We start from the raw sequence: 19658 nt of genomic DNA, 5'->3' as shown, positions 1-19658 counted from the left end.
CTAGGTGTCGATGAGAGCGTTGGGTTTTCTTTTGGGCGAGTTCACCTGACGATGTCAATGGACCTGCTGCAGGGGCTGACAGCGCATGCGCGGGGCTGTCTTATATAAGCCGATAAGAAGCGGATCTTCTCATTCATCACCTCCTCCTCCTCCTCCTCCTCCTCCTCCTCCTCCTCTTCATCATCTTGCGTGAACCGAGGAGCAGCGGAGATGAGAACGTCTCGGGGACCCTCCTCCTCCTCCTCCTCCTCCTTCTTCATTCTCGAGTCAGGTCGTGACGCTGCTGGTCAGGAGTTCGGCTCCTCGGTACCGGAGTGAAGGAAGGTTCTTCTCAGGGCTGGTCACGCCCTCCTAGAACCGAGCCCGAGTGAGACGACACCGGGGGGTTCTGGTCCTGGTCTCTGCGGAACTCTCGGAAGATGATCTAGTCCTCCCGCTGCTTCTGTTCTTCTGAGTCTTGATTCGCCAGAAGACCAGAACCCGGTAGATTCGGACCAGCTGGTTGAGTGAGACGAGATCTTGCGATGGTGCCCGAGGATGCGGAACCTGGACCGGAGTCCTCGTTCTCGGACCCGGGGAGCGCACCGGCCGGGCAGCGGGCCACCAAGATGCTGTGGTCCTTCGGGAAGACCCTGGGCGCGCTGGTTCCGGTCTACCTGGCCGGGTACTATGGCCTGAACATCAGCCTGCTTCTGTTCGGACTGATGGTCTACATGAGCTGGAAGCACAGTCGCCAGGAGAAAGCGATGAGGATCCGCTCCTCCATGTTTCTGTTGGAGAACGAGCGGGAGTTCACCACCGAGAAGGTCTACAGGTCCAAACGGGACCTGCCTCCCTGGGTGAGGATCGGTTCGGTGTTGATCAGAAACAAACATGTTGTTGATCATCTAAATTCTTCCATTAATAAGAAACCTATTATATTGTTTTTTAAGTTAAGTTATTAAGTCATATTATACTTAATTTATCACCGATTAAAAATAATTAATAATAAAAACAATTATAATGATAATAGAAAATCTGAAAATGACACTTAAACCAAATCAAATATATACATAAGAACACATTTTTCTAACAAGAAAGATCATTTAATTTTTTTTATTAATAAACAATAAGAAAGAAAAAAAAGTTCGGGCCAAAACTGTAGATGTCAATAATAATAATACATTTTATTTGCCGTGACCTTTTCGTCAATCGATCTCAAACAGCTTCGCTGTAAAAACGAGAAATATCACAATAACACTATGAAACCAGGATATTTACTAAAACAACAAAACATCTATTTTTACACAAACACAAGCAGTTTTAAGACAAATATAAATATTGACAATGTCTTCTAAGATATTACACACTGTAACACACATGTAATTATTCTCCACAAACACAGTTTTGTTCCAACATAAACACAAACGCACACACACAACTCGACCATCACACCTGAACACAACACACAAGCATTCCTTCTGCTCGGTTGTGCGGTCCGAAACTCCTGACACACTCGGGAATGCCGCTCACGTGATCCACCAGGAAAAGGTTCTGGTCACTGATCGCCACTGATTTCAGTCGCACAAACTCATGACTCACACACTGAGACGCAGTCGTCGCTCCTTTTGTGGATGCAGAGCTGTGTGCGTGTTTGGTTCTGTGTGTCTCCTCTTTGTGTTTATAATTGAGTGTGCTTTTGGTTGTGGGTGTTTTTTCAGAAGTGTGTGACGTGTTTTAGTGTTCATTGATTGTGCGACAGTGTGAGATTTTCAGTGTGTACTGGTGATAATAACACAGGAGTGTGTGTGTTTTTTAGATTGTGAGTGAGCTAAATTTAGTTTGGTTGTGTATCCCAAGTACTTGACGTACCGAGCGTGTGAGTGTGGGTACGTGTGTTTGTGTGTGTGTGAGTGTGTGGGTGTGTGTGTGTGTGTTTGGGTGTGTGTGTGTGTCTGTGTGGTCTCTGTGGGAAGTGATCAGTTCAGTGGTTGCATCCTGTGGTGGTCGTCGTCAGGACAACCAAAACTCAACTGTTTTTCTTCTTCCAATCCGACGCTTGACTCTCACCTGCGACACGATCGCCTCCCCACATTTGGATGTGTCGGAGGTCAAAGGTCAGCCGACACGACGATGTCACATTTCATACCCCTCCGTCTCTCTGCAGGTCAACTTCCCCGACGTGGAAAAAGTGGAATGGATAAACAAGGTAGGTGTTTTTCAGAAGCCGGAGCTCCAGAGCCCCGGTGAGGAGGCGTCCAGGAGGTACTCGGACTAGACTCCTGACTCTCTTGGGTCCAGATCCTGCGCCAGGCCTGGCCCTTCCTGGGTCAGTACCTGGAGAAGCTGCTGGTGGAGACGATCGCTCCGACCATCCGGTCGTCCAGCATCCACCTGCAGACGCTCAGCTTCACCAAAGTCAACCTGGGAGAGCGGGTGTGTGTGTGTGTGTGTGTGTGTGTGTGTGTGTGTGTGTGTGTGTGTGTGTGTGTGTGTGTGTGTGTGTGTGTGTGTGTGTGTGTGTGTGTGTGTGTGTGTGTGTGTGTGTGTGTGTGTGGGGGTGTGTGTGTGTGTGTGTGTGTGTGTGTGTGTGTGTGTGTGTGTGTGTGTGTGTGTGTGTGTGTGTGTGTGTGTGTGTGTGTGTGTGTGTGTGTGTGTGTGTGTGTGTGTGTGTGTGTGTGTGTGTTCTGGTTTGACCCGGGTGTTGCTCTAACAAGTGTGTGTTGTGCACACACACAGGCGCTGAAGATCGTCGGAGTGAAGGCCTACACCGAAGAAGACAAGAAGCAAGTGATGCTGGACATGTATGTCAGGTGAGCGTCAACACCTGCCACTCTTTATTTACCCTCCAAGTATCGAGCAAGTCAAGTCACGTGACCAGGAGAGTCAAGAATCAATCAATAAATCAATAAATACAAACACACGTCCAAGTCCCGCCCACTCGTCACCTGTTCGCTGCATCAGCTGCCAATCAAAAACGCAAAAAAAAAAAATCGCTAATATACTTATTTTAAAGCGAATCTTTGACCAAATGGGTTTAAAAATACGTCGTTCTGTCGCCTGGGAAACCTCGCTAAATAAAGTAAGTTACATTTTAAACGGTTAAAGGAAAGTTGTTGCAGAAAGTGAGCCGGACTAGTTTGTTAACTATAGTTGTAGCTCCTGGAAATTAGTTAAATTAAAGTCAAATAAACATTTAGTTCGTGCTTGAGTTGCCATGTTTGGTTTGTTAAATGTCACCTTCTAGTACTACAGTTTTCCTACAGTGTACACACACGTGACAATTTTGAAATAAAATCGTTATTTAAAGTGATTTATAGTGAAAAAAAGCGACGAGTTCTCTTAAAATAAACATGTTGTTGGTTTAATATAAAAGATCAGAACTTTCCACAGACACACATACTTTGTTTTTATTTTCCTTTTTTCTAATCTTGAAACGTCCATCATTCAGGGAACATGAAAGTACGATCACGTGACGATCTAAAAATGCAACATTCTGTGATAAAATGTTTTGATAAGCAGCGTGAGATGGAAAGAAAAAAGTCACATGTCTCTTGACCAGAGATAAACTTGTGATGGTGTGTGTGTTCAAATTGTTCTTCTCTCAAGAGTGTGAAATGTTGCAATAAACTTGAACTTCCTGCAGTTACGCCGGCGATGTGGAGATAAACGTGGAGATCAAGAAGTACTTCTGTAAAGCCGGCGTCAAAGGAATCCAGGTGATGAAGTGACACCTGCCTCCAGCGCTGCGTGACTGAAGACAGGTGTGTGTGTGTGTGTGTGTGTCTGCAGCTGCACGGGAAGCTACGAGTGATCCTGGAGCCGCTGATGGGGGACCTCCCGCTGGTGGGGGCCATCACCATGTTCTTCATCCGCAGGCCGGTGAGTTAAGGACCAGGAGCCGCCGAGTCCTCTCGTGACACTGACTCTGACTCGTCCCGACAGAAACTGGACATCAACTGGACGGGCCTGACCAACCTCCTGGACATCCCGGGGCTGCAGTGAGTTCAAACTTTTTATTTGTGCAGGACCGGGAACCGTGAGTGACTCAGAGCGGATGTTCGCCAAAATATGTGTGCAGACACAAGATCAATACACAAATGCTGTGTCAGCACTTTGTGACCTTCCATCTGAGACGTATATTTAAACAATACGCTATAAAGCAATAATATTATGACCACGTCTGAACTTATGGAAGTATATCGGTGCCATTAGAACATTTAATGGTTGATTATAACATTTTAAATGTTGAAACTTTGAATTTATTTATTCAATATTGTTGTTTTTAATTATTTCTTTGAATCATGGAATTTTCCACTTTTTGTAAAGGATTGACTTACCAAATTAAAATAATTAAAATTTTCTTAATTTCTAATATAATTTTTTTCTTATTCCAATGATCCAGAAAGTTATTTTATAAATGTAATATTTTTTAAATCGTAGCCTTCTAAATTCAATAATTAAAAAAAAATGCCGTCACATGATCGTCTACGCGTCGCGTGATTGGCTGAAAGTTTTATCAAGTAGCTCGGTACCATTGATCAAATATTTAATAGATATTATTGAATTAAAGTATTCTGAAATGAACACAATAATTGAAACAACACTTCAAAATCAACGTATCCATATTTAAAATGTTATATTCAACCAATATATATTCTGATATGCTTCTATTAGTATTGTCTTCAGCCAAACAGTTAGTTTGTCTTCATCTTGGCAACCATGACACTCCCACGACTTGGTTGTGGTCATAATGTTTTGGCAGACGGCTGTCCTGTGTGTAACCATGTGGAATCGGCTACAAATTCACTCCATAAATATTCCACATGTCAGTTAAAGGAGCAGATATTTGAAATGAGATTTGATCTGTAAATTAATTTACAAAAATTCGCATTTGATTTTATGTGTAGTATTTCAGTCTGTGTTTGATTCCTTCCAAATACTAAACCAGTATATCCTCGAAAACAAACCATGATAAGAAAAACAGAGAGTGACAGTGTTGATGTGTCGCTGTCACCATCAGTGTGTCGCTGTCACCACCAGTGTGTCACCATCAGTGTGTCGTCACCATTTGTGTGTCAATATTAGTGAGACAATTGTCATACAATCCCACAAAATTAGCTTCAATCCAAAAATACATTTTGAATGTACATTTTTTGATTAAACGTTGAAGCAACAAAACTACCTTTATACTCTTTATACTAACCAATGTTTTTCAAAATGTTCAAAAACTCACATTTAAATCCCACCCTGTTACACTTGTATGTAAAACCCTTGCAGGAGCCAAGTTCTCAAGCATATTAATCCGATTGATTAGTGGTTAACTTAACTTAAGTAATACACGATTGAACGTGTTTGAATGAAGTTGGTTTTCATCTGTGATTAAAAGTAATGGACGTATTTAACTTAATGCTATACTTGCTAGTTTAGCTCGTGGCTAACAGTGCTAGCTAACACTTGTATGTAAAACCCTTGCAGAAGCCAAGTTCTCAAGCATATTAATCCGATTGATTAGTGGTTAACTTAACTTAAGTAATACACGATTGAACGTGTTTGAATGAAGTTTGTTTTCAACTGTGATTAAAAGTAATGGACGTATTTAACTTAATGCTATACTTGATAGTTTAGCTCGTGGCTAACAGTGCTAGCTTACACTTGTATTAAAACCCTTGCAGGAGCCAAGTGCTCAAGCATATTAATCCGATTGATTAGTGGTTAACTTAACTTAAGTAATACACGATTGAACGTGTTTGAATGAAGTTTGTTTTCAACTGTGATTAAAAGTAATGGACGTATTTAACTTAATGCTATCCTTGCTAGGTTAGCTCGTGGCTTTCGGTGCTAGCTAACACATGTATGTAAAACCCTTGCAGGAGCCAAGTTCTCAAGCATATTAATCCGATTGATTAGTGGTTAGCTTAACTTAAATAATACACGATTGAACGTGTTTGAATAAAGTTTGTTTTCAACTGTGATTAAAAGTAATGGACGTATTTAACTTAATGCTATCCTTGCTAGGTTAGCTCGTGGCTTTCGGTGCTAGCTAACACATGTATGTAAAACCCTTGCAGGAGCCAAGTTCTCAAGCATATTAATCCAATTGATTAGTGGTTAACTTAACTTAAGTAATACACGATTGAACGTGTTTGAATGAAGTTGGTTTTCATCTGTGATTAAAAGTAATGGACGTATTTAACTTAATGCTATACTTGCTAGTTTAGCTCGTGGCTAACAGTGCTAGCTAACACTTGTATGTAAAACCCTTGCAGAAGCCAAGTTCTCAAGCATATTAAGCCGATTGATTAGTGGTTAACTTAACTTAAGTAATACACGATTGAACGTGTTTGAATGAAGTTTGTTTTCAACTGTGATTAAAAGTAATGGACGTATTTAACTTAATGCTATCCTTGCTAGGTTAGCTCATGGCTTTCGGTGCTAGCTAACACATGTATGTAAAACCCTTGCAGGAGCCAAGTTCTCAAGCATATTAATCCGATTGATTAGTGGTTAACTTAACTTAAGTAATACACGATTGAACGTGTTTGAATAAAGTTTGTTTTCAACTGTGATTTAAAGTAATGGACGTATTTAACTTAATGCTATCCTTGCTAGGTTAGCTCGTGGCTAACAGTGCTCGCTAACACCAAACGTGTTGCAGATAAGAATGTCAGTTCTGTAAATCTATAATGAAATGACGAAATAGTATTTCAACAGGAGGCGTTTAGTAACAGGAAAACATTGAACGTTGGTAATAATAAGATGATTTACTTGCTGATATTACTCATACAATTAAACTGATGCATTTATGTCTACGGTAGAAAATGTATTTGCAGGATATAAGAGTCTTTTAATGACTGGATGGATAAATAATATTCTCGAAGGAATCGAGCACAGACGGGTTTCTTGTGCATTTGTGTGTCTTCAACATCATCCTTGCATTCGTTTGCAGTGAAATGTCGGACACTAGGATAATGGACGCTATAGCCTCTCACCTGGTCCTGCCCAACCGCCTCACCATCCCCCTGGTGGCCGACCTGCACCTCGCTCCGCTCCGCTCCCCCCTCCCCCGGGTAACTGTCCCCCCCGTCGACCACGCAGACCGACGGACTCATGAGCTCACCTGCCGTTTCAGGGCGTCGTCCGGATCCACCTGCTGGAGGCCGAGGACCTGTGCGCCAAAGACACCATGATCAAGGGTCTGATCGACGGCAAGTCCGACCCGTACGCGGTGCTGAGGGTGGGCACGCAGATCTTCACGTCTCACACCGTGGACAGCAACCTGAACCCTCAGTGGAGGGAGCTGTACGAGGTGAGGGGTCAGAGGGGGTCTCCCGGACTCTGGACGTCCTGCTGGCCCTGGCAGTTCGCTCCATATTGCACTGCAACATTTCAGCCCTGAGAAGAGGATCCATGTCTGTGTTTGTACCGCACAGGTACACACTTGTGTACTTGATGTTTCAACGGAAGTATATCAGTGTCGTCAGAATGTTGAATGTTGAATTTGGCATAAACTAGTTGAAAGTTTTTATTGAAATGTTGTTTTTTTTTAAACATTTAATAATATATTTTATAATATATACATACATACATATATATATAATATATTTTTTAAATAATTGAATTCAATAGTTTCTATATTAATTTTTGTAAAAAAAATACAATTTGAAAAAACTAAATTGATATTATATTCTAAAAAATAAAAGTACATTTTCGAAATTCAATAAAAAAGAAAAAAGTATAGCCTTTTAAATTCAATATAAAAAATGTAGTGCAATATTGACACCATACAACCATTTTAAATTAAATTTAAAGTCTATGAATGAAAGAAAATATTGAATTTAGAATATTATTTTTTGTATTATTGGAATCAGAATATAGAACTGTATTTTTAAAATGTTAATTTTGATAAAATATGAATAAAAAACAAATTCAACCTTTGAATACAGCCATTATGAAATCAAAAAAATAATAATTAAATGCTTAACGGTTGTCTCAGGGTCAAGTTGACCCCAAGACACCACAACACAAGGGATACCCCACGCACACATTCGGGTCACCTTGACCCTGAGATAAGACAACATCATTTCAATAAATAAATTCAAAGTATTCTGATGACACTGATATACTTCAATCCTTCCACGGATCAACGGCCCGAGCAGTGGTTTAGTCGAGGAATACGTGTCGTCATGGATTCCATTTGTCTTGACTTCTGGTTGAACTCCAGTCAAGACAAACCGTTTTTTTCCTGCCGCAGATCTTATTTGCATGTGGTTGTGTCAATATCTCATGTGTGGCTCATCGAGTGTGCGTGTCGTGGCGTTTATTTGTGTGTGTTCGTCAGGTGATTGTCCATGAAGTGCCTGGTCAGGAGTTGGAGGTGGAAGTGTTTGACAAAGACCCCGACCAGGATGACTTCCTGGGCAGGTAGTTGACTCGTTCTCATTTACTCCGGTGCTTCACGTCGTTCCATCTTTTGCTGACTCGGCTCAAGCCCGCCCCGGCCCCCCCCCCCTGACCCCCCGACCCCCGGTTCAGATTCATACGTCTCTGTCTCTCTCTCAGGGTCAAAATGGATTTCGTGAACGTGAAGAAGGCCCGAGTCGTGGATGACGTGAGTTGTTTTTCAGATGATTGTGAGATCAGCGGGGAAGTGCTGACTTCCATGTGACCGGCTGATTTCACAACACTTTGGTCCTGTGATGTGGACCAGAATAACTCGAGCCAGGACTCAAACCCGGTTGTTTGTTTCGTCAGTGGTTCGACCTGAAGGACGTCCCGTCCGGCAGCGTCCATCTGAGGCTGGAGTGGCTGTCGCTGCTGTCGTCCGCCGACAGACTCACGGAGGTGAGACGCTGAACTCTGGACCCTTGAGCAAAGGTTTACTCAAAAGAAAGTCTGGGAATGGTTGATAAAAACACTTAAAGATACATGTATAATATTAAAAAAATGGTGTCCCCTCGTCCTCAGTCATGGCCATATACCAAATTCATGAAAAATAACTTATAAATAATAATTAAATAAAATATACATAAATAATAACGTCAAATAAACACAATAATAAATACAATTATTATATGAGTGTACACTACAGAAGGGAAATTTTAAGCACTTAAAACATAACATCTTTTTATTAAAAATAGCCTGAAGGCAATGTTCAAAAAAGCAACAGAATATCTCCTTAGTTTTCAGATTAAATACCCATTGATGCGCATTATATTAACTTCCTGTTTCGGAGAGCCTGTGGCAGTCATGTGACCACCAAACCAACTAGTTCCTCAATGGGGGAGAGTCAAAAAACGATTATTCCCAGTATTATTCGAAAAAACCTTTTGTGGTGAGGATGCAAAAAAAAAAAATACAACCACATTTACATTATTTTAGCTCCTAAAAAAGCCTTTTTCTGAGTATTTTTCTGACACATTGCTTTAAAAGATGACTTTTATCATTCAATATATGTTGCCGAAGCAAAGTGTCATCAATATAAACATGCTTTGTTTTAAGAAGTTTGAATTAAGACTATTTTAATGCTGAATTATTGTCTATATCTGGGTCTTAGTAGAGACAGTTTGGCCACAAAAACCACTGAAATTGGACGAATTATAGTTAAATCAAACATTAGGACATCATGTTATAACTAGCATGTCGACCTGCAGGTGATCCAGAAGAACCAGAACTCGGCCAGTACGACCGCCGAACCTCCGTCTGCCGCCATCTTGGCCGTCTACCTGGACCAGGCTGAGTCTCTTCCCGTGAGTCCCGTCGGCATCTGACTCGGGAACCCGCTTCACTGACACTCTGATTCACAGCTGAGGAAAGGGAACAAAGACCCGAGTCCCATGGTCCAGATCTCCATCCAGGACACCACTAAAGAAAGCAAGGTACCGGTGTTAGAACCTCGATCCGCTTCAGAACCGAGCTTCACCACGATGATCCTCCGCAGACCTGCTACGGCAACCACAACCCCGTCTGGGAGGACGCCTTCACCTTCTTCATCCAGGACCCCAGCGACCAGGAGATCGACGTCCAGGTGAGACCGGCGTCGACCACACGTTCAGGGTGACGAGGTTGAACAAATGTGTGTTTTTTTAGTATGTGGATAAATCTCTTTCAAAAATAAGAACAATATCAAAACCTGAAGGGCAATAGCTCGCTTAGATATGTCACAGGCTCACACAAGGTTCTCAGACATTACGCCTTGAGCCACGATACAATGATTCATACGTGATATTTAAACAAATACATGTATTTATTTAGCCAGAGAGCCTTACATAAAGTAATCAAACACGTTTTAATCTCATAACTAAACTTTGCAGGTGAAAGATGATGACCGAGCATTGTCACTGGGGTCCGTAAGCATCCCACTGAGCCACATTTTGCGGGCCCCAGAGCTCACCTTGGACCAGTGGTTCCAGCTCGGCAACTCTGGTTCCGCCAGCCGGATCTACTTCAAGATCGTGCTGCGGGTGGGTGTCCAGCAAAACCAGCAGCCATCACATGACCGTGTTCATGAATCGGCTTCTCTCCGGTTCATCTCCAGGTTCTGTGGCTCAGTGACGATGCGAGTCCAAACACTCCGTCTCCTCGTCCTCTGGTCCCGGGCTCGCAGGCGTGTGAGGGTAGAATCACGTCCGAGCGGAACCCGATGGGTCCGTGTGCGCTGTCTAAAGTCCCGCCGGCGCGGCCGCAGCAAACGACCCCCGACCCCGAGTTCGGCTACGAGGTAAAAGTGACGCCCAAGTGCCTCCACGTCCAACTGCTGCTTTTTTTTCCCCCTGCAGGGAGTTCTGAGGATCCACCTGGTGGAGGCCCAGAACCTGATCGCCAAGGACAACTTCATGGGAGGCATGGTGAAGGGGAAGAGTGACCCCTACGTGAAGATCAAGGTCGCTGGGATCACTTTCCGGAGCCACACCATCAAGGAGAACCTCAATCCCGTCTGGAATGAGCTCTACGAGGTGAATGTTGCTCATGATACATTATATAGTGATACTGTAGTAACAATGATATATGTGTAGTATTGTCGAGTACTTGACTCTGGCGTTGTAGTATTTACAGACCACGTGACTGTTGGCGAAGTCGTAACTGTTTTGAAACCAAAATATGTCCAAACATCAGCTTTAAAAGCTGCTGAAGTTGACTGTATCCTCTCGTCCTCAGTCATCACCGGTGCTGTGTCTGAAATCACATACTTGCGTACTCAAAGTTAGTATTTTTAGTGCGTAAGTGCGTCTCAATTCTTAGTATGCAAAATTTAGTGCGGCATGCACACTACATTGGCGTACTAAAACGCCCATAAAACTGAGTATGGTTCGGTGGACACTATCTACCCTATACAGCTGCCATCTTAGTGACGTTGTAAACGGAAGTTACATCATATATATATATATGCATATATATGTATATACTTACAGGTGCATTTTCAGCAGCAGTAGGAGGATAAACACGTCTTCGGTGCTGATACCAGCTTAAATATCTCGCGAATATTTTCGATTCTCATATTTTTTCTTTATTTATTTTTCCAAACTTGCAAAACATGCTGCCAGCAGGTGTCGCTAGTGTTCCTACAGCTGGTTGAAACATCGTCAAATAGAAGTAGAAGAAGAAGCTGTCGCGTCATTTCCGGTTAGTGCGTAGCAGCAGAGTTTGATTTGAGACATACTAGCTGTTGAGAATTTGCATACTAGTTAGTATGTACACTATCCTGATGCATACTAACTTCTAGTATACTAAGAGAAGTATGCGATTTGAGACACAGCACGGGTTCTCACAGGAATCCAATGCAGCGTAATGACTTCGGCCATCTAGTGGCCGGAAGTTTGATTGCGACACAAAAATGTACAATAACTGTAAATAAAAAAAGAATTATTTTATTTTATACACACAATTTATTGAAATTTAAACTATAAATAACTATGATTAAAACATAAACTTATTTAAAAGCCAAAAAACTGATCCAATACTATATCATATATATGATATCAATACAGTATCATGAAAACCAATATCACAATATATCAAGCACACTTTGTTTATTCTCATTTGTTTTCAGGTGATCTTAACGCAGCTGCCCGGTCAGGAGATCCAGTTCGAGCTGTTTGACAAGGACCTGGACCAGGACGACTTCCTGGGCCGGTGAGTGGAAGCTTCTGACACGAGACTGTTCCTTCAAGGTCGTGACGAGTTCTGCCGTCGCAGGTTCAAGCTCAGCCTGCGTGACATCATCAGCGCACAGTTCATCGACACGGTGAGTCACCGCTGGGTTCTGTGGACGAGTCATGTGACTCTGCGGTGTCGTCTGTGCAGTGGTACACCCTCAACGACGTCAAGTCCGGCCGAGTCCACCTGGTTCTGGAGTGGCTTCCCAGAGTGTCGGACCTGCTCAGACTGGAGCAGGTGATCAGTCACACACCACGTAAAGTGTTTCCTCAGTCATGTGACCGTGTCTCTACCCCGACAGGTACTACAGTACCAGGCCCAGCAGTCCTTCCAGAACAAGACCCTGCCCTCGGCAGCGGTTCTGTTTGTCTACTTGGAGCGGGCCCACGGTCTCCCGGTAACACACCACGAACACATGATCACAACATGAACGCAACATGAACCCACGAGTTTAAATATTTGAGATCATTCAAATCATTCAAATAGTTTGTGTAAAGGATGTCAAAACACTAAAAGGTAGAAATAAAAACAATAATATAGTTAGGAAAATAATAATGAATATTTTGAACTGAAATGAAAATGTGAACTACTTTAACTTCATACCTTTTTGTACGTTTTTATAAAGTCACTTTTTTGCTAGTGACTCAGATGCCACAGGTTTTTTGAAAATCTTAAAAAACAACAAGGAAAGTATGAAAAGATAAGAAATAAAGATCTACATAAAATAAACATAAATATGTAAATAAAATATTTGTAAACCTTTTGTTAATGTTTTCAATATTAATATTTTATATCTAAGATTTTTTACATCTTATTTTATCTTTGCTATAATTTAATTAATTATTAAAATGGCAATATGTTGTCATTTGTCTGTTGTAGCAATACGCTGTGGCTATTAGCTGTTAGCTGTAGCTATTAGCTGTCATCTATGGCTGTTAGCTGTAGCTGTAAGCAAGTAGCTGTTAGCTAGTAGCTGTTAGCTTTTAGCTGTAGCTGTAAGCTAGTAGCTGTTGAATGTTAGCTGTTAGCTGTAGCTGTTAGTTGTAGCTGTTAGCTGTAGCTGTAAGCTAGTAGCTGTTAGCTTTTAGCTGTAGCTGTAAGCTAGTAGCTGTTGAATGTTAGCTGTTAGCTGTAGCTGTTAGCTAGTAGCTGTTAGCTAGTAGCTGTAGCTGTTAGCTATTTGCTATTAGCAGCAGTGGCTGTTCTCGTTGTCACTTGGCACAACGTTAAAGATGCTGTAATTTCACGTGACTGAACAGGTTTGTTGTGTTGTCATCACACGTGTGTCCAATCAAACTTTGTAAATGACTGTATGCAATTTAGTTTGTGGATGAGCCAAAAACAAATCCTTAAGATGGAGTGATGCGTCTGTGAGGCAGCAACACAAACGCTGGTCGTCAACACGTTCTCATCTTGACGTCTTCATGACAAACAACAGTTGTGTCTGTGTGGCACTAGAACATCACATGTCGATGACTCTGTCTGTGTTTCAGCTTAAGAAGAACGGGAAGGAGCCTAAAGTGGGCATAGAGATCACCATGAAGGGTGTGTCTCATAAAACAAAGGTGTGTAACGTGTATCTTTGGATTCCATTAAGAAGAAGATGGTGTTTGTTAAAAATAATAGTTGATGACTGTGAATGACTGTCTTGTCTACTAAAGGTGTGCGAACGTTCCACCTTCCCACGATGGGACGAAGCTTTTCATTTCCTGGTCCGTGACCCGAGAGAGGAGACGCTCACGCTCAAGGTGAGAGTCATGTGACCCGAAGTCAGGACAGGTGGCACGACTTGACGGATTGGTTTTTTTTGTTGTGCTCCTCAGCTGAGCCACAACTGGGGTCAGTCCCTGGGCTCCCTGACTCTTCCTCTCAGAGAGGTGATGATGGAGCCAGGCTTGGTTCTGGACCGCTGGATCACACTGGACGGAGCGCTGCCCGAGAGCCAGATCCTGCTCAGAGCCATGCTGAAGGTACCACTGTATGGACGCACGTCAGTGCTGTCGCAGTACTGGATGTTGGATTGAACATTTCAATTTTTTTTATTAAATTCAAGAATTTCTATACTGAATTAGTTTTAATATTTCATTCATTTAATTTTACACATTGTTTAGTATCACGTACAGTAATTCAATTTATATTCTCTAGGATAGGATTTCAAATCGGGAATGACTTGACGGTTTATGGATCTAGAAAAGAGGAAAACATGGAACAGATTATTTGTTTAGTGTTGTTTCAAATGTTTGAGTCAAAACATCATAAAGAAATATTTGTTGAAATTCAAGTCCAACCACAGGATCTACAAACACCTTCATGTAGGGTTAATGGTAATTTTAAACATCCAATTATAGATCACGTGCTGTTGTAAATTAGATAAATAGATGGCTAGATAGATAGATAGATACGATTGGATACGATAAGACGGATACGATACATACATAGATAGATAGATTGGATAGATAGATAGATAGATAGATAGATAGATAGATAGATAGATAGTTACGATACAACTGGGTACGATAAGACGAATGCGATAGATAGGACACGATAGACGAGTACAATAGATAGACGAGTAGGATAGATAGATAGATGGGTATGATAGATAGACGAGTAGGATAGATAGACGAGTAGGATAAATAGACGAGTAGGATAGATAGACGAGGAGGATAGATGGATGGATACGATAGACGAGTAGGATAGATAGACGAGTACGATAGATGGATGGATACGATAGACGAGTACGATAGATAGACGAGTAGGATAGATAGACGAGTACGATAGATAGATGGGTAGGATAGATAGACGAGTAGGATAGATGGATGGATACGATAGACGAATACGATAGATAGACGAGTAGGATAGATAGATGGTTAGGATAGATAGATGAGTAGGATAGATGGATGGATACGATAGACGAGTACGATAGATAGACGAGTACGATAGATAGATGGGTAGGATAGATAGACGAGTAGGATAGATGGATGGATACGATAGACGAGTAGGTTAGATAGACGAGTAGGATAGATAGATGGGTAGGATAGATAGACGAGTAGGATAGATAGATGGTAGGATAGATAGACGAGTAGGATAGATAGACGAGTAGGATAGATAGACGAGTACGATAGATAGACGAGTAGGATAGATAGACGAGTACGATAGATAGATGGGTAGGATAGATAGACGAGTAGGATAGATGGATGGATACGATAGACGAATACGATAGATAGACGAGTAGGATAGATAGATGGTTAGGATAGATAGATGAGTAGGATAGATGGATGGATACGATAGACGAGTACGATAGATAGACGAGTGCGATAGATAGATGGGTAGGATAGATAGACGAGTAGGATAGATGGATGGATACGATAGACGAGTAGGTTAGATAGACGAGTAGGATAGATAGATGGGTAGGATAGATAGACGAGTAGGATAGATAGATGGTAGGATAGATAGACGAGTAGGATAGATAGACGAGTAGGATAGATAGACGAGTAGGATAGATAGACGAGTAGGATAGATAGATGGGTAGGATAGATAGATGGGTAGGATAGATAGACGAGTAGGATAGATAGACGAGTAGGATAGATAGACGAGTAGGATAGATAGACGAGTAGGATAGATGGATGGATACGATAGACGAGTACGATAGATAGACGAGTACGATAGATAGACAAGTACGATAGATAGACGGGTAGGATAGATAGACGAGTAGGATAGATAGACGAGTAGGATAGATAGACGGGTAGGATAAATAGACGAGTAGGATAGATAGACGAGTAGGATAGATAGACGAGTAGGATAGATAGATGAGTAGGATAGATAGACGGGTAGGATAGATAGACGGGTAGGATAGATAGACGAGTAGGATAGATAGACGAGTAGGATAGATAGACGAGTAGGATAGATAGACGGGTAGGATAGATAGACGAGTAGGATAGATAGACGAGTAGGATAGATAGACGAGTAGGATAGATGGATGGATACGATAGACGAGTACGATAGATAGACGAGTATGATAGATAGACAAGTACGATAGATAGACGGGTAGGATAGATAGACGAGTAGGATAGATAGACGAGTAGGATAGATAGACGGGTAGGATAGATAGACGAGTAGGATAGATAGACGAGTAGGATAGATAGACGAGTAGGATAGATAGACGAGTAGGATAGATAGATGAGTAGGATAGATAGACGGGTAGGATAGATAGACGGGTAGGATAGATAGACGAGTAGGATAGATGGACGAGTAGGATAGATAGACGAGTAGGATAGATAGACGAGTAGGATAGATGGACGGGTAGAATAGATGGACGGGTAGGATAGATGGACGAGTAGGATAGATAGACGAGTAGGATAGATAGACGAGTACGATAGATAGACGAGTAGGATAGATAGACGAGTACGATAGATAGACGAGTAGGATAGATAGACGAGTAGGATAGATAGATGAGTAGGATAGATAGACAAGTAGGATAGATAGACAAGTAGGATAGATAGACGAGTAGGATAGATAGACGAGTAGGATAGATAGATGAGTAGGATAGATAGATGGATACGATAGACGAGTAGTATAGATAGACGAGTAGGATAGATAGACGAGTAGGATAGATAGATGAGTAGGATAGATAGATGGATACGATAGACGAGTAGGATAGATAGACGAGTAGGATAGATAGATGAGTAGGATAGATAGACGAGTAGGATAGATAGATGAGTAGGATAGATAGATGGATACGATAGACGAGTAGGATAGATAGACGAGTAGGATAGATAGACGAGTAGGATAGATAGATGAGTAGGATAGATAGATGGATACGATAGACGAGTAGGATAGATAGACGAGTAGGATAGATAGATGAGTAGGATAGATAGATGGATACGATAGACGAGTAGGATAGATAGACGAGTAGGATAGATAGATGAGTAGGATAGATAGATGGATACGATAGACGAGTAGGATAGATAGACGAGTAGGATAGATAGACGAGTAGGATAGATAGACGAGTAGGATAGATAGATGAGTAGGATAGATAGATGGATACGATAGACGAGTAGGATAGATAGATGAGTAGGATAGATAGATGGATACGATAGACGAGTAGGATAGATAGACGAGTAGGATAGATAGACGGGTAGGATAGATAGACGAGTAGGATAGATAGACGGGTAGGATAGATGGATACGATTATGATAAGTTGGATGGGTGGATACCATTAGATGGATATGATAAGATAGAATAAATACGAGTCGCTTTCCATTTTTATTCTTGAATAATATGATGTTAGTCAGAACACCAGGTCCCTGGACACTGACTTGTCAACAAGTGACGAATTCAAGTTTGTTGTTCTGACAAATTGTTTGATCTTATGTTTGTTTTTTAACTGTTGACACAAAAAAATGGAATCACTGTGGTTTAAAAAAAAAAAACACTGACTCAGCACATTTGACACGATCCGACACCTTCAGGTCCTGGACACGCAGCAGGCCGTGTGTCGCAAAGACGACGGCAGCGGCGACGGGACCTTCATTCCTCGGTGGGACCCGTCTCACCTGGACCTGAGGCGCAGGAGTGCGTTCCCCATGTGAGTTGGGACCTCATCGGTGTCTCGCCTCTGAGGTCTCACCTGTGAGCGGGTCTGACTCTCTGCAGGGCCACGGAGAACCCCAGCGCGGTGGGTCAGGTGAAGCTGACCTTCAGCTACTCGGCGGAGGAGACCCGGCTGTTCATCACCGTCCACTCCTGCAGGTCTTTTGAGCTTCGACCCTTGACCCCGACCCGTCTCATCCGCCGTGTTTCTCCGTCCCACAGGTCTCTGGCCTCCTGCTCCAAAGACGGCGCCGACCCGTACGTGATCCTCATCCTCCTGCCCGACAAGAAGGCCTCCACCAAGAGGAAAACCTCCACCAAGAAGAGAGACCTGAACCCCGAGTTCAACGAGCGGTAACACCCCCTTCTTCTCGCCCCCCTGGTTGATGAAAGTGCTCCAGACCACGTCACGGTGTCGGTTCTTCTCCTGCAGGTTCGACTTCGACCTGTCCCTGGAGGAGTCCGTTCAGAGGAAGCTGGACCTGTCGGTGAAGAACAGCGTCTCCTTCATGAGCCGAGAGAGGGAGATGATCGGGAAAGTAGGTTCTTGATCCACCTTCTGTACGAGTCCAGAGTAAGACTGAGATACGGTTCCTTCACTTCTTCAGCTGCAGCTGGATCTGGACCAACTGGACCTGAAGTCCGGAGTCACACAATGGTGAGATGTTGGAGAGCGATGGTTCAGAAGGTCTGGTCTGTGTGTATTGTTAACTGAATTTTACAGACCACATGACTCGCGACGAAGTCGTAAGTGCTTTCGTTTGTTTTGAAACCAAAATAAGTCGGGACATCAGATTTAAAAGTCACTGTATCCTCTCGTCCTCAGTCTTCGCTGGGATTTCAAAGGATTTAATTTTTCCTTTAGCTGTATTGACTGCAGCCATCTAGTGAAATGAGGTTTAATTGCAACACAGAAATGAACAAACGTTGCAAATATTTGCATGTTAATTATAAATAAAAACAAATAAAACAACTTTTTTTTTATAATAAAAAAATAGATGCGGTGCTTTTGAATATCGATACAGTAATGTGGAAAAAAGAATATTGCAATAGTAAATGTATCAATATTTTCTCACAGCCTAAGGGTCACATGTTGCCCTTTGACTGGATTTATGTGGCCTTCATGAGGTCAAAGTTCATGAAGAAACTATTAATTGTGTTTTGTGTTTATTTAGTAGTCTTTAAATGTAACAACAGGGTTTTTGTTTTTTGTCATTTATTTGACTATTTGTTGACCCTCCAAAAAATGTATACATAATAAATAAAATAAAAATATATATAAATATTGGAAAAATGTGCTTTAGATATATAAAAAAAGAAAGCTATTTAAAAAAGCAATACAACTAGTAACTTTTACTTATTTAGCTTGACTTAATTACTTAAGCCGCTGGAGTCGACTGTATCCTCTCGTCCTCAGTCGCCGGGATCCCGTGGGATTTCACTGTTCCTTTAGCTGCGTAGGGGAGGACGTAATGACTGCCATCTAGTGGCTGGAGGTTCAATTACAACATAAAAATGAAATGCTGTGACTACTTTTCGCAAAATAAAATCTAAATATTTTATTTTAGACACATTATTTTTTATATATAAAACATAAATGAACTATGATATGAATAAAATATGATGTTAAAGACAAAAGAGTGTTTAGTTATTAATCGATACAGTATCATGAAGGAAAAAATTGTGGTTCTTAAGTGTATGGATGTTTTCTCACAGCCCTAGTGAAGGTTATGAGTCTCTAGATCACCTGAAGATCTGAACCTGTATCTGCCGCAGGTTCGACCTGCTGCCCGAGACCAACTAGAGGCTCTCGCCGTCACCGCTGATCGTCGTCGCTTCTGTGATTCGTGCTTTTGTGGATCTCATCCCATCTGCCCGACATCGCTCGTCCCTCGGCGCCGCCGACAGGACGCCGCTCATCGCTGCTGCTGTAG

At 42.1% G+C, this 19658-nt stretch overlaps 1 protein-coding gene across 1 annotated transcript; it reads left to right on the top strand.

Moving 5' to 3' along the window:
* The first annotated feature begins 172 nt into the window (after positions 1-172).
* On the top strand, positions 173-19658 carry esyt1a (extended synaptotagmin-like protein 1a). Its single transcript, XM_087780987.1, has 31 exons — positions 173-839; positions 2147-2188; positions 2281-2415; positions 2719-2792; positions 3626-3698; positions 3772-3861; positions 3925-3980; positions 6929-7049; positions 7112-7288; positions 8321-8403; positions 8542-8590; positions 8734-8823; positions 9633-9728; positions 9786-9857; positions 9920-10006; positions 10293-10442; positions 10517-10699; positions 10758-10934; positions 12029-12111; positions 12175-12223; positions 12283-12372; positions 12437-12532; positions 13629-13700; positions 13797-13883; positions 13959-14105; positions 17604-17719; positions 17788-17883; positions 17947-18078; positions 18158-18263; positions 18333-18382; positions 19501-19658. The coding sequence occupies exons 1-31, from the start codon at positions 525-527 to the stop codon at positions 19526-19528; spliced, it is 3222 nt and encodes a 1073-aa protein (XP_087637113.1). The 5' UTR covers positions 173-524; the 3' UTR covers positions 19529-19658.

The sequence above is a fragment of the Callionymus lyra genome, chromosome 19 (assembly GCF_982586985.1).
Source record: "Callionymus lyra chromosome 19, fCalLyr1.hap1.1, whole genome shotgun sequence".
In the NCBI taxonomy this organism is placed as follows: domain Eukaryota; kingdom Metazoa; phylum Chordata; class Actinopteri; order Syngnathiformes; family Callionymidae; genus Callionymus; species Callionymus lyra.
This window is presented reverse-complemented; position numbering and strand designations above follow the sequence as displayed.

Bases quoted from the DNA above. Each gene is read 5' to 3' on its own strand.
- esyt1a (XM_087780987.1), top strand. From the start codon at position 525: ATGGTGCCCGAGGATGCGGAACCTGGACCGGAGTCCTCGTTCTCGGAC. The intron at 840-2,146 runs GTGAGGATCGGT...GTCTCTCTGCAG, and splicing joins AACGGGACCTGCCTCCCTGG to GTCAACTTCCCCGACGTGGA. The intron at 18,079-18,157 runs GTAACACCCCCT...CTTCTCCTGCAG, and splicing joins AACCCCGAGTTCAACGAGCG to GTTCGACTTCGACCTGTCCC.